Here is a 27,240-nt window from a genome sequence, read left to right as displayed (position 1 = left end):
CTTTCTGCAAGCACATGTGGCAGTTTTAGCAAACACAGTGTCTAGAATCATCAATTTTAATACAAAAGTGAAAAAACAAGACTAAATACGACTGTTGTTGATCACTGACTCATATTAAGCCAATTGTCAAATAAGTTCATAAAAGCATTTAAACATTCATTAAGAGCGTAAATTGTTGTTCAACATCATGGGCATCACATTTGTTTTGCTAAAAGAAACAGTTGACTTCTACTGTTGTGAGCCTTTAACCATCTGTCTGACTTTGTTGTTCACACAGGAGAACAACATCATGATGCTGAAGAGGCAGAGAAGAGTCTCTCCACATCAGAACACCTCAAGAAACACCAGCGGAAACCCACAGGGAAGAAACTTCACCGCTGCTCTGACTGTGGGAAGAGTTACTCAAGATCAGATTCACTACAACTTCACCTGAGAATTCACACTGGAGAGAATTCTCACTGCTGCTCTGACTGTGGGAAGAGATTCACCTCTTCAGCAGACCTTAAAAAACATTTGAGAATCCACACAGGAGAGAAACCTTATAGCTGTGATCAATGTGGGAAGACTTTTACACGTACAAGTAATCTGAAAGCACACCAGAGAACACACACCGCAGAGAAACCCTATAGCTGTGATCAATGTGGGAAGAGTTTTTCTTCGTCTAGCCATCTGACTACACACCAGAGAACACACACAGGAGAGAAACCTCATCACTGCTTTGACTGTGGAAAGAGTTACTCAAGATCAGATTCACTGAAAGTGCACCAGAGAATTCACACTGGAGAGAAACCTTATAGCTGTTTTCAATGTGGGAAGAGTTGTAATAACACAAACAGCCTGAAAACACACGAGAGAATTCACACTGGAGAAAAACCTTATAACTGTGATCAGTGTGGGAAGAGTTTTAATGATACAAGCAGCCTGAAAACACACCAGAGAATTCACACTGGAGATAAACCTTATAGCTGCTCTGACTGCGGGAAGAGCTTTTCAAAATCATCTACATTGCAATCACACCAGAGAATTCACACTGGAGAGAAACCTTATAGCTGCTCTGACTGTGGGAAGACCTTTTCAAAATTATATACATTACAATCACACCAGAGAATACACACAGGAGAGAAACCTTACAGCTGTGATCAATGTGAAAAGAGTTTTGTTACATCTAGCCATCTGACTATACACCAGAGAACGCACACAGGAGAGAAACCTTATAGATGTGATCAATGTGGGAAGAGATACTCTGATAAAAGAGCTCTGATTAAACATCAGAAAGTAGTAGGAGAATTCTAATGATGTCATAATGTAGAATGTTTTAACATTGTAGTAGGAGAATTCTAATGATGTCACAATGTAGAAGCCTAAATGTTTGTCCCCTGATCTATTGATTTCAGCATGATATGGATATGAGCCTCATCAGGGGGAAAATACAGGTTTTGAAAGAGTCCTATTTATGTGATTTAACAAAAAAAAGTGTTGCATTAGCGACCCACTTGAATGAAAATGCAACACTTCAAAATGTAGCTTGCTGTTTTCTACAAATTGTCCTCTAACCAGTGATGTACACATTATTCCCAGATTCCGTGTGGTGTTTGAGCTGTTAGTTTTAACAGGACGTGCAACCTCATCTCCCCCCACTCTCGTGCAATTTATTTCCAAGTGATATCGATATGAGTGATGAAGAATAAGTGTTGCATTTCTCTTCGTTTTGGGGACGCCTACATTTAAATGCGTCACTCCAACATGTAGCCGACTGTCTCCTGCAGATTATCTAACCAGTGAGGTAAAAGATATCTCCCATTTCCATGTTTAGTTGCATTAGTTTCAACAGCAAGAAACAATCTGATTTCCCCCCCCCCCTCCCTCTCCATCCACCCCTCCTTGTCTCCCTCCATCTCTCTCTCCCTCATCCCTCCATATCCTCTATCAGTGATTTATTGTTAATTGACAAAACAAGTGTTTTTGGTGTTTGTGCAGTTAATAAGGTGTTTTTTTTTTTTTTAAATACAAGTAATATGTTTGTGTTGATAAAATGTTAAAACTGTTTTGACATTGGGGCTATCCCACCTAGTGTCATTGAAAAGAAGACCGACGTCCAATCTACGTTCGGTTTTGGTTGAACGTTGAAAAAAAACGTATTTTTCTAATCGTTTCAACGATTCCACTGAAACAACCTAATTTTAACGTTCTTGAAGTTTACGAACAATTTTATGAACAATCATACATCATTCCTAGTATTTACACACACAGTGTTTCTTTACAACATTCAATTGCTAATTGTCTTTATTAATTATTGCCAAAACATATTACCAAAGGGATGTACATTCGGTTTTGATAATAATACATAAATGTAATGTAACATTTAGTAATCATAATTATTTATGCAACTAACTTACAATTTATTTTCGTATAATTATATTGTTTACTAACAATGTCGTAAATCAAGCTTATAGTTTGTGCCAGGAGTCATTACATCCTCTTTCATTGTTTTGTTATTCTTTGTTTGTTGTAGTAAATATTTAAGTTTTTATTTTCATTGCTTTATAATTTTCCTGTGAAGCGCATTGTGTTGAATCCGTCCATCATGTCTGAAATGTTCTATATAAATAAAGTTTGATTTGAACATATTGTAAAACAATGAACCCAATGACTGACCAATCAACAGACTTTTGCAAAACCAATGAACAAATATTTGCGAAAGCAACACATATCTTGGTGTATCTTACTATGAAAGACAGTATAAGCTCAGTATAACTACCACTATGTCAAAATTGTGCATGTTATGTAAGTTTATTATCACATTGCAACCAATCCAGTACATTTTGTACAATACGTCAAAGGATTCTACTGCTGAAAACTGAAACAAACAAATGGATCAAATAGCAGGTCTGGGACAAGTCAGGGTTCCATAGCCGCAGGAAGAACAGTTGAAACTGGATCAGCAGCACATCAAGGTGGACTGGGGACAGCCAGGAGTCATCAGGCCAGATAGTCCCAACATATGGTCCTAGGGCTCAGGTCCTCCGAAAGAGAGATGGAAGAATTAGAGGGAGCATACTGAAGTTCACACAGGACACCAGATAAGACAGGAGAATTGTGTGACCTCTCACCTCTCTGGCTGTAGAAGTGTCCTTCCTAACCAGTCCCTCAACAGCTCTCAGACTGAACTCCACCCTCACTGGGTCTTCAGAGGAGAGGAAGGCTGAGGAGGGATGGAAGGATGAATGGATCAATCATTCAACAAGTCAGTAATATAAAGAGAGTGTTGATCGTAGGTTACTTTCTAAATGTAATCTGTTAACTAGTTACCTGTCTAAAAGTGTCATCAGTAATCTGTTAGTTACTAGTTACCTGTCTAAAAGTGTCATCAGTAATCTGTTAGTTACTAGTTACCTGTCTAAAAGTGTCATCAGTAATCTGTTAGTTACTAGTTACCTGTCTAAAAGTGTCATCATTAATCTGTTAGTTACTAGTTACCTGTCTAAAAGTGTCATCAGTAATCTGTTAGTTACTAGTTACCTGTCTAAAAGTGTCATCAGTAATCTGTTAGTTACTAGTTACCTGTCTAAAAGTGTCATCATTAATCTGTTAGTTACTAGTTACCTGTCTAAAAGTGTCATCAGTAATCTGTTAGTTACTAGTTACCTGTCTAAAAGTGTCATCAGTAATCTGTTAGTTACTAGTTACCTGTCTAAAAGTGTCATCAGTAATCTGTTAGTTACTAGTTACCTGTCTAAAAGTGTCATCAGTAATCTGTTAGTTACTAGTTACCTGTCTAAAAGTGTCATCAGTAATCCGTTAGTTACTAGTTACCTGTCTAAAAGTGTCATCATTAATCTGTTAGTTACTAGTTACCTGTCTAAAAGTGTCATCAGTAATCCGTTAGTTACCTGTCTAAAAGTGTCATCAGTAATCTGTTAGTTACTAGTTACCTGTCTAAAAGTGTCATCAGTAATCTGATAGTTACTAGTTACCTGTCTAAAAGTGTCATCATTAATCCGTTAGTTACTAGTTACCTGTCTAAAAGTGTCATCAGTAATCTGTTAGTTACTAGTTACCTGTCTAAAAGTGTCATCAGTAATCTGTTAGTTACTAGTTACCGGTCTAAAAGTGTCATCAGTAATCTGTTAGTTACTAGTTACCTGTCTAAAAGTGTCATCAGTAATCTGTTAGTTACTAGTTACCTGTCTAAAAGTGTCATCAGTAATCTGTTAGTTACTAGTTACCTGTCTAAAAGTGTCATCAGTAATCTGTTAGTTACTAGTTACCTGTCTAAAAGTGTCATCAGTAATCCGTTAGTTACTAGTTGCCTGTCTAAAAGTGTCATCAGTAACAACCTTTGGATTACCCAAACTCAGTAATGTAATCTGATTACTTTTAGATTCCTTTCTCCTCAAGAGGTTCAACTTAGTACCACAGTCATAAAATCTATAACCTTTACCACACTGCTAACCCTAATGGCTAACTAACCCTTACCTTAAATAACCCTAACCTTAACCACACTGCTAACCCTAACCTTAACCATACTGCTAATACCTAACCCTTACTTTAACCATACTGTTAACCCTAACCATACTGTTAACCCTAACCTTAACCATACTGCTAACCCTAATGCCTAACCCTAACCATACTGCTAACCCTAATGCCTAACCCTAACCTTAACCACACTGTTAACCCTAATGCCTAAACCTAACCTTAAATAACCCTAACCTTAACCATACTGCTAACCCTAATGGCTAACTAACCCTTACCTTAAATAACCCTAACCTTAACCATACTGCTAACCCTAATGGCTAACTAACCCTTACCTTAAATAACCCTAACCTTAACCATACTGTTAACCCTAATGCCTAACCCTAACCTTAACCATACTGTTAACCCTAATGCCTAACCCTAACCACACTGTTAACCCTAATGCCTAACCCTAACCTTAACCATACTGCTAACCCTAACCTTAAATAACCTTAACCATACTGTTAACCCTAACCTTAACCATACTGTTAACCCTAACCCTAACCATACTGCTAACCCTAACCTTAAATAACCCTAACCATACTGCTAACCCTAATGCCTAACCTTAACCATACTGTTAACCCTAATGCCTAACCCTAACCTTAAATAACCCTAACCATACTGCTAACCCTAATGCCTAACCTTAACCATACTGTTAACCCTAATGCCTAACCTTAACCACACTGTTAACCCTAATGCCTAACCCTAACCTTAACCACACTGCTAACCCTAATGCCTAAACCTAACCTTAACCATACTGCTAATACCTAACCCTAATGGCTAACTAACCCTTACCTTAAATAACCTTAACCTTAACAACACTGCTAACCCTAATGCCTAACCCTAACCTTAACCACACTGCTAACCCTAATGCCTAACCCTAACCTTAACCATACTGCTAATACCTAACCCTTACTTTAACCACACTGTTAACCCTAACCATAACCACACTGCTAACCCTAATGCCTAACCACACTGTTAACCCTAATGCCAAACCCTAACCATAACCACACTGCTAACCCTAATGCCTAACCCTAACCTTAACCACACTGTTAACCCTAATGCCTAACCCTAACCACACTGTTAACCCTAATGCCTAACCTTAACCACACTGTTAACCCTAATGCCTAAACCTAACTTTAAATAACCCTAATGATGGTTCTGGTCATGGTTGGGTTCCAACTGACCTTCAGACCCTCAGAAACCACCACTAGAATATTCACACAGAAGGCTGGTAGGGAGAATATTGCCTTTTTTAATGAACCTTTTCTGTCTTACTGTTCTAGCATCTGAATCAGGGGTGATATGGGATATGATATATGTCCTGTCTAGGTCGGTGATAGGGTAGAATATTGAATCAGAGGGAATATGGGATATGATATATGTCCTGTCTAGGTCGGTGATAGGGTAGAATATTGAATCAGAGGTGATATGGGATATGATATATGTCCTGTCTAGATCGGTGATAGGGTAGAATATTGAATCAGAGGTGATATGGGATATGATATATGTCCTGTCTAGATCGGTGATAGGGTAGAATATTGAATCAGAGGTGATATATATGTCCTGTCTAGGTCTGTGATAGGGTAGAATATTGAATCAGAGGTGATATGGGATATGTCCTGTCTAGGTCGGTGATAGGGTAGAATATTGAATCAGAGGTGATATGGGATATGATATATGTCCTGTCTAGATCGGTGATAGGGTAGAATATTGAATCAGAGGTGATATGGGATATGATATATGTCCTGTCTAGGTCGGTGATAGGGTAGAATATTGAATCAGAGGTGATATGGGATATGATATATGTCCTGTCTAGGTCAGTGATAGGGTAGAATATTGAATCAGAGGGAATATGGGATATGATATATGTCCTGTCTAGATCGGTGATAGGGTAGAATATTGAATCAGAGGTGATATGATATATGTCCTGTCTAGGTCGGTGATAGGGTAGAATATTGAATCAGAGGGAATATGGGATATGATATATGTCCTGTCCAGGTCAGTTCTACATCTACACATACAGTTTAAATGTCACAAATAACCTGCTTTTCACAGCTGTTCCCTAACATTAAAACAAATTATACATTTTCACACAGGATTCAAGATTTTTTTTTAAATCACAACGTTACAGTATTTTTTATTACGTAGGCTACCCAGCATTCCCTGCTAAGCCTTTGCTTAATGACGTAGTTGTGAATGCAGCCGCAGAGCATGTTTATAGTGTGTCGGTTTCGGTTGGTGGGGTTTTTCGTGCAAGGGCTTTTTTTTATGTCGTTTTGTTATTGTCATATTTCATCACATTTAGTCGTCGACGTTACATTCTTTGCAAATTAAGCAAGCACATTGCCCCTCATATACTTACCGGGTATTATCAATGAGCTAGGCTCTTCATTGGCGTTTTTTTTTTTGCTCTCTTGCTCTGAATTGGAAGAAGCTGAAGCATCTGATTGGAGGAGAGGAGTAATGGGACAATTGGAACAATCGGGAACAGAGAGGAATGCGTGAAAGGATCACACGGACAAGAGGACCCGTTCTTCTCAGTCCAAGGAAGAGGAGAAAATGGGTGCTGGGTTTTGAAAATGGGGGGGGAAAATGGGGGCGTGGTTTTGCTGGGTGACAAGAGGACTCGGCTGGGGACATGTCAACAATGCATATTCAGTAGCCATGTGCTTTGAGCATCGGGTCAAAAACAGTGATGACAGACACAGAAGCCCAGTCTAGGAGTTTTAATGATGAACCAGAGTATACATAGGGAAACAGGATGAAAATGGAAGGTAATTATAGCAATGTAAATCCAATAAAAATTAAATTATAATGTCAGCCATCTCTATACACAAAAACACACCATCGTTGCTCTAATGTATTGTGTATGTGTGTGTATGACCTTAGTACACGGGACATTAGCATGCATACAGGCTCTATTTCTTCTAACCGTCAGGTGGATGTATAACATGTGCGTGATAGGGCGCCTGGAGCATTGATTGATTGACGTTACACCATCAAGAGCAGTTTGAAGAAAGTGCATCTGGGTCACTGACCTGTGGACCTGTTCAAAAAAAAAATATATATATATATAAAATAACAAAAATAAAAACAGTTAGTTATTCATGTATTATTATTATTATTTTATTTTAATTTTTAATTTTACTCCTTTTTCGTTGTATCCAATTGTTTAGTAGCTACTATCTTGTCTCATCGCTACAACTCCCGTACGGGCTCGGGAGAGACGAAGGTTGAAAGTCATGCGTCCTCCGATACACAACCCAACCAAGCCGCACTGCTTCTTAACACAGCGCGCATCCAACCCGGAAGCCAGCCGCACCAATGTGTCGGAGGAAACACTGTGCACCTGGCAACCTTGGTTAGCGCGCACTGCGCCCGGCCCGCCATAGGAGTTGCTGGTGCGCGATGAGACAATCCTACCGGCCAAACCCTCCCTAACCCGGACGACGCTAGGTCAATTGTGCGTCGCCCCACGGATCTCCCGGTCGCGGCCGGTTACGACAGAGTACTCATAAAATGTGCATGTTGCTTGGGAACGAACCGACGTTAGTCTGGTGTCTCGCCTCAGACCTGCCTACCATGGGTTACCCTACCAGTAGGTCTTATAAACTACAGACAATATAGCTCTGAGGGTCCTCAACACACACAAGCCTCTACCCCGCGTTCAAGGTCTCGGTCCAGGTAGAGGGGAACAGGGAACTATTTACAATAAAAACATCCGACCATCACAGCCAAATCAAATCAAATTTGATGTGGCTCAGTGTCATTCACTTCTCCCCTTAGCGTCCTTCACCTCTCCCCTTAGCGTCCTTCACCTCTCCCCTTAGCGTCCTTCACCTCTCCCCCTAGCGTCCTTCACCTCTCCCCCTAGCGTCCTTCACCTCTCCCCTCAGTGTCCTTCACCTCTCCCCTCAGTGTCCTTCACCTCTCCCCTCAGTGTCCTTCACCTCTCCCCTTAGCGTCCTTCACCTCTCCCCTTAGCGTCCTTCACCTCTCCCCTTAGTGTCCTTCATTTCCTCTAGCCACTGGGCCACGGTCTTACCCCCCGCAGCAACAGAGCAGAACCCCACGCCGCCGAAGCGGCTGTGCCCCGTCTCCCGCCGCTTCGGCAACCCACATTTGGAGCAGACGTACTGCTCGCGTTGCCTTCTCTTCCCAGATGCCCCCTCCTCTTTGTCCTACGCCATCCTCTTCCTCCTCCAAGCCGTTGTCCTTGGCACCGGAGGAGGTAAAGAGGAGCCCGTCTGTGGTCCTTGGGGTTGCAGGGTTTGGGAGAGGCCGGGAAGTGCGGGGGATTGTTGCTCCAGGTGGGCTGGCAGAATGGGCGCGTGGGCAGGCCCTCCTTGCTGGGTGGTCTGGCGTGGGACTGGTGGGGGCGGTGTAGGGAAAGGGAAGAGTGCCTGGATTCCCTCCCGCTGGTAGTGGAGGGAGGGGCTGGGCTGCAGGGAGGGGCTTGGCTGCAGGGAGGGGCTGGGCGGTGACGCTGGGTGCAGGAGCGAGCCCCAATCCCTGGTGCAGCACCATCCTCTCCCTCTGACGCCGGGAGTACCTGAAACAGGGAGAGAAAACAAACACAAAAGCTGTCACTCAGATTGTCATTAGTCACAAGGATTTTGTGTAACAAGTCTTCCATAAGTTAACGTCTTACCACTGACTGATGGTCCTTTGATTCAGCTCAAAGAGCTGAAGGTTGGTCTGGGCCATCAACCTCGGGCTGTTCAGCACTGCCTCCCTGATGGCCACGCAGTCTGCCAGAATGAGCGCCCACCTGCTCTTCTTGACGCCGGCAGACTGCGTGGCGCTGGGATGGATTTGACAGAGCTGACTGCAAATGGCCTCCACCAAACGGCTGGTGCCCGGCCAATTTGCAGGGCCCGAGTTGAGTCCGAGAAGGCAACTGAAACAGAGGAGATAAATAATTAGAGAACATAATAATGATAGCCATCGCCTGACCTTCATATGCATTTAATGTAGAGGCAGGCAATATAATAGTAAGGTGAAGGACATGAACACTAACAACATACCGTTGGAGAGAGTCTTTTCCTAGGACAATGGACGACTTCCCCTTCGTTGCCTTGAACCGCCCCTGAACGATCCTCTCCTGGTGTTGGGAAGGGTAGATCAAGCACTCAAATCAAATCAAATCAAATTTATTTATATAGCCCTTCGTACATCAGCTGATATCTCAAAGTGCTGTACAGAAACCCAGCCTAAAACCCCAAACAGCAAGCAATGCAGGTGTAGAAGCACGGTGGCTAGGAAAAACTCCCTAGAAAGGCCAAAACCTAGGAAGAAACCTAGAGAGGAACCAGGCTATGTGGGGTGGCCAGTCCTCTTCTGGCTGTGCCGGGTGGAGATTATAACAGAACATGGCCAAGATGTTCAAATGTTCATAAATGACCAGCATGGTCGAATAATAATAAGGCAGAACAGTTGAACTGGAGCAGCAGCACAGTCAGGTGGAAGTTGAAACTGGAGCAGCAGCATGGCCAGGTGGACTGGGGACAGCAAGGAGTCATCATGTCAGGTAGTCCTGGGGCATGGTCCTAGGGCTCAGGTCAGTTGAAACTGGAACAGCAGCATGGCCAGGTGGACTGGGGACAGCAAGGAGTCATCATGTCAGGTAGTCCTGGAGCTCAGGTCCTAGGGCTCAGGTCCTCCGAGAGAGAGAAAGAAAGAGAGAAGGAGAGAATTAGAGAACGCACACTTAGATTCACACAGGACACCGAATAGGACAGGAGAAGTACTCCAGATATAACAAACTGACCCCAGCCCCCGACACATAAACTACTGCAGCATAAATACTGGAGGCTGAGACAGGAGGGGTCAGGAGACACTGTGGCCCCATCCGAGGTCACGCCCGGACAGGGCCAAACAGGAAGGATATAACCCCACCCACTTTGCCAAAGCACAGCCCCCACACCACTAGAGGGATATCTTCAACCACCAACTTACCATCCTGAGACAAGGCTGAGTATAGCCCACAAAGATCTCCGCCACGGCACAACCCAAGGGGGGCGCCAACCCAGACAGGATGACCACAACAGTGAATCAACCCACTCAGGTGACGCACCCCCTCCAGGGACGGCATGAGAGAGCCCCAGCAAGCCAGTGACCCAGCCCCTGTAATAGGGTTAGAGGCAGAGAATCCCAGTGGAAAGAGGGGAACCGGCCAGGCAGAGACAGCAAGGGCGGTTCGTTGCTCCAGAGCCTTTCCGTTCACCTTCCCACTCCTGGGCCAGACTACACTCAATCATATGACCCACTGAAGAGATGAGTCTTCAGTAAAGACTTAAAGGTTGAGACCGAGTTTGCGTCTCTGACATGGGTAGGCAGACCGTTCCATAAAAATGGAGCTCTATAGGAGAAAGCCCTGCCTCCAGCTGTTTGCTTAGAAATTCTAGGGACAATTAGGAGGCCTGCGTCTTGTGACCGTAGCGTACGTGTAGGTATGTACGGCAGGACCAAATCAGAGAGATAGGTAGGAGCAAGCCCATGTAATGCTTTGTAGGTTAGCAGTAAAACCTTGAAATCAGCCCTTGCTTTGACAGGAAGCCAGTGTAGAGAGGCTAGCACTGGAGTAATATGATCAAATTTTTTGGTTCTAGTCAGGATTCTAGCAGCCGTATTTAGCACTAACTGAAGTTTATTTAGTGCTTTATCCGGGTAGCCGGAAAATAGAGCATTGCAGTAGTCTAACCTAGAAGTGACAAAAGCATGGATTAATTTTTCTGCATCATTTTTGGACAGAAAGTTTCTGATTTTTGCAATGTTACGTAGATGGAAAAAAGATGTCCTTGAAATGGTCTTGATATGTTCTTCAAAAGAGAGATCAGGGTCCAGAGTAACGCCGAGGTCCTTCACAGTTTTATTTGAGACGACTGTACAACCATTAAGATTAATTGTCAGATTCAACAGAATATCTCTTTGTTTCTTGGGACCTAGAACAAGCATCTCTGTTTTGTCCGAGTTTAATAGTAGAAAGTTTGCAGCCATCCACTTCCTTATGTCTGAAACACATGCTTCTAGCGAGGGCAATTTTGGGGCTTCACCATGTTTCATTGAAATGTACAGCTGTGTGTCATCCGCATAGCAGTGAAAGTTTACATTATGTTTTCGAATAACATCCCCAAGAGGTAAAATATATAGTGAGAACAATAGTGGTCCTAAAACGGAACCTTGAGGAACACCGAAATTTACAGTTGATTTGTCAGAGGACAAACCATTCACAGAGACAAACTGATATCTTTCCGACAGATTCTTTCCGACAGCACTGCTTGTCTAAGTCTGGCAGCGCCAGCTACATCGCCACCAGACCGTCTACCCTGCGGTCCGACAGCCCCTGACGGTTCCTCACCCCCACCAAGGCCCTGGCAAGCTGACAGACATGCTGGTAGCCCGGCAGTCTATCAGGGCCCTTCGTCTCCCCCTGAAGATGGGCGGCAGTGTAGCCTAGTGGTTAGAGAGTTGGACTAGTAACCGAAAGGTTAGTAAGAGGAAATTGCCTAGGATCAGAGACCAGGGCCCAGAAGATGGTTCGCTAAACAAAGAGAGGACCAAGGACATTCCACAGGGGAAAGACATTGGGGTCATAGAATGTAAAGGGAGGTGACGCCTACAAGGGAAGAGTATAAGACTGTGAGCTTTCTAAGTGTTTGCACTCAGCTGATTGGCTGATCCGTGGTGTTATTAAACACCGTACGACGCCGACGGATGCACTCAGCTGATTGGCTGATCCGTGGTGTTATTAAACACCGTACGACGCCGACAGCCAATCTCCTTCCTGACGTATTAAACACCCAAAACGTGTCTGGAGTTTGTCTCAATTCCTTATTTCAGAGGTTGCAATAACATTTTTCTTTTTAACAACACAAAAAGATCAATTATAATTACCTCTGAATCAGAGGAGTGGTCAGGGTGAGGAGAACCGTGTCGATCAGGGGCCTCAGGAGAGGTTCCGTCTTCAGGGGCGGTGGGACTGGATGGCCCAGACCTGGGTGCGTCAGCGGGTTCCCCTGACAGTGGTGCCGCTGAGCTGGAGGACGGGCCGCTCGTAGGAGGGACATGAGGGATGTGGACTGTCGGGTCTACACCCTCCTCCTGAAAGCCCTCGTCCTCCTCGTCGAGCTGCTTGACGGCGACTGCCTCTTCCGGAAGGTCAGGGTTCGCGCTGACATCCTGCAGCACTCTGCCAGTCTGTGAGTACAGGTACTCCACTCCGAGGAGTTCCCCTATTAAAGCAACAAAAAATCAGAGTGCATTCAAAAGCAAAGTAGGGAAGTGTTAATGGAATGGAATTAATGCGATTGATGTAAATGTTCATTCTCTTACTCGACTTACCCGTGTACTTGCTAGGCTTGGAGTCGTCCTTCACCTGTTCCTTGCCAAGCACCCTTTGGCTGCTAAGGTTAAGGATGTGCTGCAGGTGGCCACTGTAACAGAGCAGGGGCTGCCTGTTCTTTCCCTCCACTGCTGCCTGCGCACGGTCCTCGTTCCACCTCACCAGTCCATCCAACAGGAATGCCTGGAAATGTATTGCATTTGCCCTGGTACCTGAGAGAACAATGCACAATTAGGGAGGGAGAGCTGTTGCTGTTAACATTAAACATTAAGCTCCACAATGACAATTACCTGGGATGAACCGGTTGAGGTGGAGATGGAATGACTCCAAGGATGTGGAGCCCCGTGCGCAGCGATAAACCGGCATCATCACGCCGCCCTTGGTGATTTTGCCTGTCTCGGTGTACAGCCGTATGGGTCCTGTATGCAGTGGAGGTGGCGCCTCTGCTCTTTCCAGATCGCCTGGATGCGGACGGAGTCCAGCAACGGGATGCCCAGGGTGTCGACCCCTGACCTCTCGCTGTTGAAGGTCTCGAGGAGGTCAAGGAGAAGGACTTCGGTCGCCGCAGCTCCACGCGTACGACGCCGACAGTGAAGCGTCATCTCCTTCCTGCCGATCTGCCTCGAAACCTCCGCCTCGGTGAGGCCGACCATCCCGTGCTCCCCCTCCAGCTCAGACCTCTTGGCCTCCAGCAGTCGGCGGACATCGTCTGCATCCCACTCGAAGATGCAGGCCGACAGCTGCCGCATGAAGGGACCGTAGAGCTGGTGGCTCTCAGTGGTGACACCTGACGCAAACCGCCGCATCAAGTGCCAGATGTCCAGCCGAACCACCAGCTGGTCCCACTCATTGTACATGGCAGCTGTCTCTGATCCGCCGAAGCTGGAGCAGCAGTCTCGGTCCACGTACATGAGCTGGGGGGCGCCACCCCAGCGAGCCGGTACCGCTCCATGAGACCAGCCGCCATGGGGAGCAGGCCCTCGCCCTCACCGGCAGTGAGGACACTGACGAGGACCTGCCAGTGCTCGTTACCGACGTTGGTAACCCAGGCGGCTGTGTCTGCAGCGGTACCCGCAAGCTTTTTAGTCATCTGGAGTCAGACACACAAAGACAGAAAGGTAAAGACATTATTGGGGCGGCAGGGTAGCTTAGTGGTCAGAGCGTTGGACTAGTAACCGGAAGGTTGCAAGTTCAAACCCCAGAGCTGACAAGGTACAAATCTGTCGTTCTGCCCCTGAACAGGCAGTTAACCCACTGTTCCTAGGCCGTCATTGAAAATAAGAATTTGTTCTTAACTGACTTGCCTAGTTAAATAAAGGTCAAATAAAAAAATAAAATGTAAATATAGATATACAAAACCAGACATGACTTCTCTCTACATTTTTAAGTGAAAACTCACCTTCTTGATAGAGTCCATCTTTAAGATGGACCCAAAGACGGAGGTGACCCTGGCCTTCACCTCGTCCAGCCGCGACAGCACGTCACGGCTGTAGACCGTCAGCAGCCAGACGGGTGAGGGCACCCGGGGGCATCTCCGGTGGATCGGTGAACTGCCGCCCAATGCCCAAGGCCAGAAACTGCTCGCACTGTCGTACGGGCATCCAAAGGAACAGCTGACATGCGAAGAAGGGCTCGGGGGATGCGGGCGGATGATTGTAGATCGGCCGCGGTTGGGGAGGCGTCCACCACGTGACCAGGTCAGTGGCGAGTGTCGACCTCCCAAAGCTGTTCCTGGTGAACCGCGTGCGGCCGATCCACCGCTGCTGCTCCTTGGTGAGAGATGAACGCCAACTCTCTGGAAGCAGCAGCTGAGTGAGAGGAGAGAGTGACGGGGGAGAAGGGATGGTGATGTTTCAGAGAAACGGACAGGGAGAGAGGACGCAGGAGACAAGACAACTGTGCAGAATGACATACTGTTTACTATCTTAACTGTGTGGTGTCAGTACAGTCGATGAATTTACCTCAGCACTTTCTGAGGCGGGCCTTGGAGGCAGGAGGGACTGCCGGGGCAAATCCTCCACTTCGCTCCGCCCCAGTAGGGCAGGAACCGGGGCAGGAACCGGGGTCGGGACTTGGTCAGTTGGAGACCGAGGGAGCGATGGGGGGAGCTGCAGGGCTACGGCTTTTGCAGTGGCACAGAAATAAGTTGAATGAATAAATTAAATAAATAAATGCATGCATGAATGAAGACATATCACAAATTTAGATTACATTGATTACATTAATTGCACATTCCAACATGCCCACATCAATATCAATCATTGATACGATGTGACAAAATAATGAAATGAGTGTTGGTCAGGTTTTAGAGTAAAACAAATGAAGTTAGTGATTAAAATGGAAAAGAGAAACTCATGATTACGCTACATACATGGATGACAGCTACATACTGGATGACAGCTACATACAGGATGACAGCTACATACAGGATGACAGCTACATGGAGGATGACAGCTACATACAGGATGACAGCTACATACAGGATGACAGCTACATACAGGATGACAGCTACATGGAGGATGACAGCTACATACAGGATGACAGCTACATGGAGGATGACAGCTACATGCAGGATGACAGCTACATGGAGGATGACAGCTACATACATGGATGACAGCTACATGGAGGATGACAGCTACATACATGGATGACAGCTACATGGAGGATGACAGTTACATACAGGATGACAGCTACATACATGGATGACAGCTACATGGAGGATGACAGCTACATACATGGAGGACAGCTACATGGAGGATGACAGCTACATGCAGGATGACAGCTACATACATGGTTGACAGCTACATGGAGGATGACAGCTACATACATGGATGACAGCTACATACATGGATGACAGCTACATGGAGGATGACAGCTACATACATGGATGACAGCTACATACATGGATGACAGCTACATGGAGGATGACAGCTACATACGAGGATGACAGCTACATACAGGATGACAGCTACATGGAGGATGACAGCTACATACATGGATGACAGCTATATGGAGGATGACAGCTACATACAGAATGACAGCTGCATACAGGATGACAGCTACATGGAGGATGACAGCTACATACAGGATGACCACTACATGGAGGATGACAGCTACATACAGGATGACAGCTACATGGAGGATGACAGCTACATACAGGATGACAGCTACATGGAGGATGACAGCTACATACATGGATGACAGCTACATACATGGATGACAGCTACATACATGGATGACAGCTACATGGAGGATGACAGCTACATATATGGATGACAGCTACATGGAGGATGACAGCTACATACAGAATGACAGCTACATGGAGGATGACAGCTACATACAGGATGACAGCTACATACATGGATGACAGCTACATACATGGATGACAGCTATATGGAGGATGACAGCTACATGGAGGATGACAGCTACATGGAGGATGACAGCTATATACATGGATGACAGCTACATACAGGATGACAGCTACATGGAGGATGCCAGCTACATGGAGGATGCCAGCTACATGGAGGATGACAGCTACATGGAGGATGACAGCTACATGGAGGATGACAGCTACATACAGGATGACAGCTACATACAGGATGACAGCTACATACAGGATGACAGCAACATGGAGGATGACAGCTACATGGAGGATGACAGCTACATACAGGATGACAGCTACATACAGGATGACAGCTACATGGAGGATGACAGCTACATACAGGATGACAGCTACATGGAGGATGACAGCTACATACATGGATGACAGCTACATGGAGGATGACAGCTACATGGAGGATGACAGCTACATACATGGATGACAGCTATATGGAGGATGACAGCTACATACAGAATGACAGCTACATGGAGGATGACAGTTACATACAGGATGACAGCTACATACATGGATGACAGCTACATGGAGGATGACAGCTACATACATGGATGACAGCTACATGGAGGATGACAGCTACATGCAGGATGACAGCTACATACATGGTTGACAGCTACATGGAGGATGACAGCTACATACGAGGATGACAGCTACATGGAGGATGACAGCTACATACATGGATGACAGCTACATACATGGATGACAGCTACATGGAGGATGACAGCTACATACAGGATGACAGCTACATACATGGATGACAGCTACATACAGAATGACAGCTGCATACAGGATGACAGCTACATGGAGGATGACAGCTACATACAGGATGACAGCTACATGGAGGATGACAGCTACATGGAGGATGACAGCTACATGGAGGATGACAGCTACATACATGGATGACAGCTACATACATGGATGACAGCTACATGGAGGATGACAGCTACATATATGGATGACAGCTACATGGAGGATGACAGCTACATACAGAATGACAGCTACATGGAGGATGACAGCTACATACAGGATGACAGCTACATACATGGATGACAGCTACATACATGGATGACAGCTATATGGAGGATGACAGCTACATGGAGGATGACAGCTACATGGAGGATGACAGCTATATACATGGATGACAGCTACATACAGGATGACAGCTACATGGAGGATGCCAGCTACATGGAGGATGACAGCTACATGGAGGATGACAGCTACATGGAGGATGACAGCTACATGGAGTATGACAGCTACATGCAGGATGACAGCTACATGGAGGATGACAGCTACATGGAGGATGACAGCTACATACATGATGACAGCTACATACAGGATGACAGCTACATACAGGATGACAGCTACATGGAGGATGACAGCTACATACAGGATGACAGCTACATGGAGGATGACAGCTACATGGAGGATGACAGCTACATACATGGATGACAGCTACATGGAGGATGACAACTACATACATGGATGACAGCTACATGGAGGATGACAGCTACATACAGGATGACAACTACATGGAGGATGACAGCTACATACATGGATGACAGCTATATGGAGGATGACAGCTACATACAGAATGACAGCTGCATAGAGGATGACAGCTACATACATGGATGACAGCTACATGGAGGATGACAGCTACATACATGGTTGACAGCTACATGGAGGATGACAGCTACATACATGGATGACAGCTACATACATGGATGACAGCCACATACATGGATGACAGCTACATGGAGGATGACAGCTACATACATGGATGACAGCTACATACAGGATGACAGCTACATGGAGGATGACAGCTACATACATGGATGACAGCTATATGGAGGATGACAGCTACATACAGAATGACAGCTGCATACAGGATGACAGCTACATGGAGGATGACAGCTACATACAGGATGACAGCTACATGGAAGATGACAGCTACATACATGGATGACAGCTACATACATGGATGACAGCTACATGGAGGATGACAGCTACATACATGGATGACAGCTACATGGAGGATGACAACTACATACATGGATGACAGCTACATGGAGGATGACAGCTACATACAGGATGACAGCTACATGGAGGATGAAAGCTACATACAGAATGACAGCTGCATACAGGATGACAGATACATGGAGGATGACAGCTACATACATGGATGACAGCTACATACATGGATGACAGCTACATACATGGATGACAGCTATATGTAGGATGACAGCTACATGGAGGATGACAGCTACATGGAGGATGACAGCTACATGCAGGATGACAGCTACATACATGGATGACAGCTACACACATGGATGACAGCTACACACATGGATGACAGCTACATGGAGGGTGACAGCTACATGGAGGATGACAGCTACATAAAGGATGACAGCTACATGCAGGATGACAGCTACATAAAGGATAACAGCTACACGCATGGATGACAGCTACACGCATGGATGACAGCTACACGCATGGATGACAGCTACATGCAGGATGACAGCTACATGGAGGATGACAGCTACATGGAGGATGACAGCTACATGGAGGATGACAGCTACATGCAGGATGACAGCTACATGCAGGATGACAGCTACATGCAGGATGACAGCTACAAAGAGGATGACAGCTACATACAGGATGAAAGCTACATACAGGATGAAAGCTACATACAGGATGACAGCTACATGGAGGATGACAGCTATACGCAGGATAATAGCTACATACATGGATGACAGCTACATGGAGGATGACAGCTACATACATGGATGACAGCTGCATGGAGGATGACAACTACATGGAGGATGACAGCTACATACATGGATGACAGCTACATACATGGATGACAGCTACATGCAGGATGACAGCTACATACATGGATGACAGCTACATGCAGGATGACAGCTACATGCAGGATGACAGCTACATGGAGGATGACAGCTACATGGAGGATGACAGCTACATAAAGGATGACAGCTACATGGAGGATGACAGATACATGCAGGATGACAGATACATGCAGGATTACAGATACATGCAGGATTACAGCTACATGAAGGATGACAGCTTCATGGAGGATGACAGCTACATGGAGGATGACAGCTCTCAAACCTGTTTGAAAATATCAGGATGTCTGGGACTGCTCAAAGACGGGATCAGTAGCCCTCAGATTGTGTCTCTGACCAGCTCACATTAAATGAGTGTCGGTGACGGCCGCACACCCTGAGTAGGCAGCGACACAGTGACTTTGTCCCGATCACAAAAACGTGTCAAAGACAGCTAAATCGGGGCCAAAATCATGTAGTGTACAGGCCCCTTCTTGGACTGTGCCATCCCCACAGCCTCAGCAATGGATTAGTCCACTTAAAATATACATATTCAAATGTATATAATTTGCAACTGCTCGACTAAAAAGATGTTGGTCGACCAACAATCGACCAGTCGATTAATGGGGTCAGACATCATATCATTATGACATCATAATAGCCATTGGTTGTTGAAGAATATAACTTAGAAATGACTCAAATGATTCAACTGTATTTCCCCCATCAGTAACCAAAACATAACCTCGTATAACACCACTATTGGTAAATTAACACTGTATAGCCTCAATCTGGTTAAAACTATCATTTTGACCTTATGGACGGCCAGTCCTTGTATTCATAGTGTAGTGAATTCCCGAGCGAGGCCCTGAGCGGGACTCAAACCTGGGTCCAGCGACTGTCAAGCCAACACCTTATAACTGTTTTGCCAAGATGTCTGAACTTCTTGATGAGGTTGCTAGGTGTTGGGTTAAGGTTGCTAACAATAGCTTTCTCTATGAATTTAAGAGTGGTAACATTTCTCCAGCCCCCCATCCCTCAGCTGTTAACAAAAAAACAAGTCCCTGGGCAGCCATTTTGTTGCTGTTTAAATCCTAGATTGCCCCATTAAAAAAGCCACAATCAAATCAACCAATCTGCAGTTGAAACAATAAAGCGTCATTCTGCCACTTATAAACATTTATGATGTAACAATGATGCGATGATGTAATTACACATTCCACCACTGTTTAGGTAATGAGATGATGGATGTGGCTGGAGAAATGTAACTACTCTCAAATTCAAAGACAGATCTATGGATGAAAGGACTGACCATCCATGATATCAACATTATAGGTTCAACCATGTTGAGGAGATACAGTGTTGATTTACATTGTTTCTAACCATTATAGTAAAAAAAAAAAGCTTATTTGGGGTTCTGATGGGTTACAATAGTTGAGCTAAGCTCATGAGGCATGTGTTATAATCTTCAAGAATCAATGGCTATAAATAAATAATTGAAAAGTCAAAATATGGATGTAGCAATTGCAAATTTCCCCTTTAACACCACACATCAGTTCAACTGCAGAGTTTGTGCCTCTGTTTTTAAGACAGTACTTACTAGTGTTCATCAGGGAACGGATTTTCAAAACCATTTCACGGCTAACTTCATCATCAATACTGGATGCCTTAAGATGGCTTTGGGAAACCGGGCCCAGATATCCAGTGTCCTCCTCTTCTTCCTCCTCCTTTTTCGATGTAACAGTCATCTCCCCCTCCTCCTCTTTTTTCCAACAGATATTATCAATAAATCCATTCCAATAAGGCATGACATAAGGTATAGATACAACATCCTGCTGAAACGCTACTGTAAATGTCAATTTGTGTTTCGAGGCAGAAGTTACATCGTAGATAAAAGAGGGTCATTGGTTGCCTCGATCACAAGGGGTCTGTACTGGACTTCTGATTGGTTCCAAGTTTAGGAGTTTGGCAAATTTGCCTGAGCAGACAGACAGAGTGTTAAAATATACTTTTCATGAGAAAATGTGCAAGAATTGAAGGTGACAACAAAAGTTATAGTCATAACAATTTTGTACTGTGATATCTTGCCCACCCCAGTCAGCATATGGCGGTCTGCGACTTTAAGGCGATGCTGCTGGTGTGACGTATAATGTAGTGGACGGAACTCTTCTTTCAACAGCAGCAACAGTTAGTCAGACACCTCGGTAGCTTGATAGACAACATAGACGAACCAATAAATATCTTTAGACGGGTTCGTAGAGCCAGTGTATTTTAAACTCTTTACTGTCGTCTAGTTAGTTATCCGATTTAATTTCATATTTACAGTGTTGTTATTAGTCATCTAGCTGGCTGGTTAAGTTAGCATTAGCCTACCTAGCTAACATCCGCGACCATGAGTTCACTAAGCTGCTCTCCTCCTGATAAAGAAGAGGCGGTCTGCTGGACGGAGAAAGAAGGTCTGGGGCTGAACATTGTCGTGAAAGAGGAGAAGGAAGAGGTGGATGTTACAATACAAAAACAAGTAGATGGTGAGACTGTTACCGTGAAAGAAGAAGAGAAAGACGTTTCAGTGAAAGAAGAGGAAGACGCGTTCAGAGTGAAAGAGGAGGAGGATGTTACAGTAAAAGAAGAGGAAGAGAAAGAGGAGGATGTTACAGTAAAACGAGAGGAGGAAGAGGAGGATGCAGTTTTTGGAGTGAAAGAGGAGGAGGGGGAGATGACTGTCACATCGAAAAAGGAGGAGGAACCTGGATATCTGGGCCCTGTTTCCCAAATGCAACTTAAGGCATCCAATGGTTTTAACGATGAACTCAACCGTAAGATGTGTTTGAAAATCCGTTCCCTGATGAACACTAGTAAGTACCGTCTTAAAAACAGAGGCACAAACTCTGCGGTTGTTGAACTGGGATTTGGTGTTAATCTGGTGAAATCTGGTGAAATCTGTAATTACAACATCCATATTTTGACTTTTCAATTATTTATTTATAGCCATTGATTCTTGAAGAATATAACACATGCCTCATGAGCTTAGTTCAACTATTGTACCCCATCAGAACCCCAAATAAGCTTTTTTTTTTTTTTACTAATGTTGATATCATGGATGGTCAGTCCTTGCACCCATATGGCTGTCTTTGAATTTGAGAGTAGTTACATTTTTCCAGCCCCATCCCTCATCTTATTACCAAAACAGTGGTGGAATGACAGATTTGTTATTGTTTAAACTGCATATTGGTTGATTGATGTGTGGCTTTTTTAAATGGGGCAAACTAGGATTTATGCCCAGAGACTTGGTTTGGTAAACAGATGGGGGATGGAGAAATGTAACCACTCTCACATTCATAGAAAAAGCTATTGTCGGAACCTTAACCTAACACCCAACACCTCATCAAGGAGTTCAGACATCTTGGCGTAACAGTTATAAGGTGTTGATTTGACAGTCGCTGGACCCAGGTTTGAGTTCAGCTCAGGGCTACCCCTTGAATTCACTACACTATGAATACAAGGACTGGCCATCCATAAGGTCAAAAGTATCGTTTTAACCAGATTTTGAGGCTATACAGTGTTTGTTTATGAACAATGGCGTTTAACAAGCTTATGTTTTGGTTTCTGATGGGGGAAATACAGTTGAATCATTTGAGGCATTTATAAGTTATATTCTTAAAGAATCATTGTCTGTATTGTCTGACCCCATTTAGTCGACTGGTCGATCAACATCTTTTTAGTCAAGCAAATTATATATGTTTTTTATTGCACAAGACACATGTCCTGCGCCGTTTCAGTGGACTAATCCATTGCGGAGGCTGTGGGGATGGCACAGTCCAAGAAGGGGCGTGTACACTACATGATTTTGGCCCCGATTTAGCTGTCTTTGACAAGTTTTTGTGATCAGGACAAAGTCACTGTGTCGTTGCCTACTCAGGGTGTGCGGCAGTCACCGACACTCGTTTAATGTGAGTTGGTCAGAGACACAATCTGAGGGCTACTGATCACGTCTTTGAGCAGTCCCAGACGTCCCAATATTTTAAAACATGTTTGATTTTAACGGAACATAATCTACAATGTATTTTTAGTGGTGAGATGTGCAATGACATGTTTTGAGAACGGTGATCAGAAATAGCCAATGAGAGCTCACCAGAGAAGAAGCCATGGAGATGATAACATTGTGTAGACCCCCCCTAGTAGGAGAGATGACTACTAGTATGTGTTTGTATTTGCCTTTAACCAAAGCCAGTGTGAAATCGTTACAGCTTTGATGTTCACGAGCAACATAATCTACAATGTTATTCAATTCAAAGTGTTTGGTGGATACTTCAACTCTGTAGTGTGAGGGTGAATATCTGACTGAAAAGGTTTATGCTTCTGCTTTCAGACACAGCTTGTTCTAGCTACGTTAACAATCTAATTACATAATCACATCATTGTGTAATTACATAATCACATCATTGTGTAATTACATCATCACGTCATTGTGTAATTACATCATCACGTCATTGTGTAATTACATCATCACGTCATTGTGTAATTACATCATCACGCCATTGTGTAATTACATCATCACGCCATTGTGTAATTACATCATCACGTCATTGTGTAATTACATCATCACGTCATTGTGTAATTACATCATCACGTCATTGTGTAATTACATCATCACGCCATTGTGTAATTACATCATCACGTCATTGTGTAATTACATCATCACGTCATTGTGTAATTACATCATCACGTCATTGTGTAATTACATCATCACGTCATTGTGTAATTACATCATCACGTCATTGTGTAATTACATCATCACGTCATTGTGTAATTACATCATCACGTCATCTGGTACCGCTTGCCATGCGGTGGTAGAGAGAACAGTCTATGACTGGAGTGGCTGGGGTCTTCGACCATTTTTAGGGTCTTCCTCTGACACCGCCTGGTGTAGAGGTCGTGGATGGCAGGCAGCTTAGCCCCAGTGATGTACTGGGCCGTACGCACTACCCTCTGCAGTGCCTTGCAGTCGGAGGCCGAGCAGTGATGCAACCAGTCAGGATGCTCTCTGGTGCAGCTGTAGAACCTTTTGAGGATCTGAGGACCCATGCCAAATATTATCAGTCTCCTGAGGGGGAATAGGTTTTGTTGTGCCCTCCTCACGACTGTCTTGATGTGTTTTGACCATTCTAGTTTGTTGGTGATGTGGACACCAAGGAACTTGAAGCTCTCAACCTGCTCCACTACAGCCCTGTCGATGAGAATGGGGGCGTCCTCGGTACTCCTTTTCATGTAGTCCACAATCTCCTTTGTCTTGATTACGCTGAGGAGTATGTTGTTATTCTGGCACAAACTTAATGATTGTGTTCGAGTCGTGCCTGGCCATGCAGTCGTGGGTGAATAGGGAGTACAGGAGAGGACTGAGTACGCACCCCTGAGGGACTCCAGTGTTGAGGATCAACGTGGCAGATGTGTTGCTACCTACCCTCACCACATGGGAGTGGCGCGTCAGGAAGTCCAGGATCCAGTTGCAGAGGGAGGTGTTTAGTCCCAGGATCCTAAGCTTAGTGATGAGCTTTGAGGGCACAATGGTGTTGAACGCTGAGCTGTAGTCAATGAATAGCATTCTCACATAGGTGTTCCTTTTGTCTAGGTGCGAAAGGGCAGTGTGGAGTGCAATAGAGAATGCATCATCTGTGGATCTGTTTGGGCGGTATGCAAATTGGTGTTGGTCTAGGGTTTCTGGGATAATGGTTTTAATGTGAGCCATTACCAGCCTTTCAAAGCACTTCATGGCTACGGACGTGAGTGCTACGGGTCTGTAGTCATTTAGGCAGGTTATCTTAGTGCTCTTGGGCACAGGGACTATGGTGGTCTGCTTGAAGCATGTTGGTATTACAGACTCAATCAGGGACATGTTGAAAATGTCAGTGAAGACACTTGCCAGTTGATCAGCACATGCCCAGAGCACACATCCTGGTAATACGTCTGGCCCAACGGCCTTGTGAATGTCGACCTGTTTAAAGGTCTTACTCACATTGGCTGCGGAGAGCATGAAGACACAGTCGTCCGGAACAGCTGATGCTCTCATGTATGTCTCAGTGTTGCTTGCCTCGAAGCGAGCATAAAAGTGATTTAGCTCATCTGGTAGGCTCATGTCACTGGGCAGCTTGCAGCTGTGCTTCCCTTTGTAGTCTGTAATAGTTCGCAGGCCCTGCCACGGTGCAGTACGATTCAATCTTAGTACTGTATTGGCACATTGCCTGTTTTGATGGTTCGTCTGAGGGCATAGCAGGTTTTCTTATAAGCTTCCGGGTTAGAGTCCCACACCTTGAAAGCGGCAGCTCTACCCTTTAGCTCAGTGCAGATGTTGCCTGTAATCCATTGCTTCTGGTTGGGATATGTACGTACAGTCACTGTGGGGACGACGTCCTCGATGCACTTATTGATAAAGCCAGTACCTGATGTGGTGTACTCCTCAATGCCATCGGAAGAATCCCGGAACATATTCCAGTATGTGCTAGCAAAACAGTCCTGTACTTAGCATCTGCTTCATTTGACCACTTATAGACCGAGTCACTGGTGCTTCCTGCTTTAATATTTGCTTGTAAGCAGGATAGAATTATGGTCAGATTTGCCAAATGTTGGTCGAGGGAGAGCTTTGTACGCGTCTCTGTGTGTGGAGTAAAGGTGATCTAGAATTTCTTTTCCCCCTCTGGTTGCGCATTGAACATGCTGATAGAAATGAGGTAAAGCTGATTTCAGTTTCCCTGCATTAAAGTCTCCGGCCATTAGGAGCGCCGCCTCTCGGTGAGCAGTTTCCTATTTGCTTATTTCCTTATACAGCTGACTCAGTGCGGTCTTACTGCCAGCATCAGTCTGTGGTGGTAAATAAAGAGACACAATGTTTATGAAAACTCTCTTGGCAAATCGTGTGGTCTACAGCTTATCATGAGATACTCTACTTCGGGCGAGAATTATCTTGAGACTACCTTATATTTCGTGCACCAGCAGTTGTTTACAAATACTCACAGACCGCTCCCCTGTTCTGTCTAGCCGGTGCAGCATATTTCCCACCAGCAGAATGTTTTCCATGTCGTCAATCAGCCACGATTCGGTGAAACAGAAGATATTACAGTTTTTGATGTCCCGTTGGGAGGATATTCGTGATCGTAGTCTAATTTATTGTCCAATGTTGGCAAGTGATGTTGATGATCTTTTTCTGCCGTACGGAACATTATGTACAAAATAAGTTACAAATAATGCGAAAAAACCCCCACATAATAGCACAATTGGTTAGGCACCCCCGTAAAACGGCTGCCATTTTCTTCTTGACCCAAGTGAATAAGACAACCCATCTGACGACCAAGTGAGGAATCTTGTAGTATGTGACAGATGGTCAGTGTGCTCACCACCACTACTTTTATTTTTTTATTTTTTTTATTTTACCTTTATTTTACTAGGCAAGTCAGTTAAGAACAAATTCTTATTTTCAATGACGGCCTAGGAACAGTGGGTTAACTGCCTGTTCAAGGGCAGAACGACAGATTTTGTACCTTGTCAGCTCGGGGATTTGAACTTGCAACCTTTCGGTTACTAGTCCAATGCTCTAACCACTAGGCTACCCTGCCGCCCCACTACGTTGGTAAGACTTAACTAGAGGGAAGACGGTTGTTTAATGTGAGGCTCGGAGATGTTTTGTAGTGTCCATCCGGTATAAGATGTTCAAGGCATGTCTCTATCCAGACGGCCAAGTGACATCAATAAGGATCATATCTTTAACCTGGATTCACCTGGTCAGTCTGTCATGGAAAGAGCAGGTGTTCATAATGTTTTGTACATTCAGTGTATAAAGTCTTCTGTCCCTGTAAGTTCACATGTGGAACTGCATGAAATGGGTTTTTGTTTCCAGTCATTTAGAAATGTGATCCCAATGTCACACAGTGTCCTCTTTATTAATAGAAACTCATATACTGTATAGCATTAGTTTTAAAACTAAAATGGACCAATCCTGGATCGCTCCCTGTATTATCAGCCACTGAAATAGGAGAGGCTTTGTCCCCTCTCTGTTTGTCTGCTCAACCCAGAGTGAAACCAAAACACCCCATGTAGCCCATGGCAACCTGATGACTCAGAGTCACGTCATAAACAAGTAGAATGACCACCGTGGGAGA

The 27,240-nt window shown here is 44.6% G+C and overlaps 1 protein-coding gene across 2 annotated transcripts in view; it reads left to right on the top strand.

The window, feature by feature from the left end:
- Positions 1-27,240, top strand: part of LOC112240717 (zinc finger protein 239-like) — a 37,629-nt gene that overhangs the window by 7,492 nt on the left and 2,897 nt on the right. The window contains exon 2 of one of the 2 annotated variants that reach the window (XM_042316435.1): positions 278-1,849. In XM_042316435.1, the coding sequence (XP_042172369.1) occupies positions 278-1,293 (1,016 nt within the window). In that variant the 3' untranslated portion in view covers positions 1,294-1,849. Of the gene's footprint in view, positions 1-277; positions 21,946-27,240 lie in introns of those variants that run through there. The other variant, XM_042316434.1, reaches the window with a different exon arrangement.

Source organism: Oncorhynchus tshawytscha, unplaced genomic scaffold, assembly GCF_018296145.1.
Source record: "Oncorhynchus tshawytscha isolate Ot180627B unplaced genomic scaffold, Otsh_v2.0 Un_contig_2380_pilon_pilon, whole genome shotgun sequence".
NCBI classification, from domain to species: Eukaryota; Metazoa; Chordata; class Actinopteri; order Salmoniformes; family Salmonidae; genus Oncorhynchus; species Oncorhynchus tshawytscha.
The sequence above is the reverse complement of the archived record's forward strand: the minus strand, read 5'-3'. Positions and strand labels throughout refer to the sequence as shown.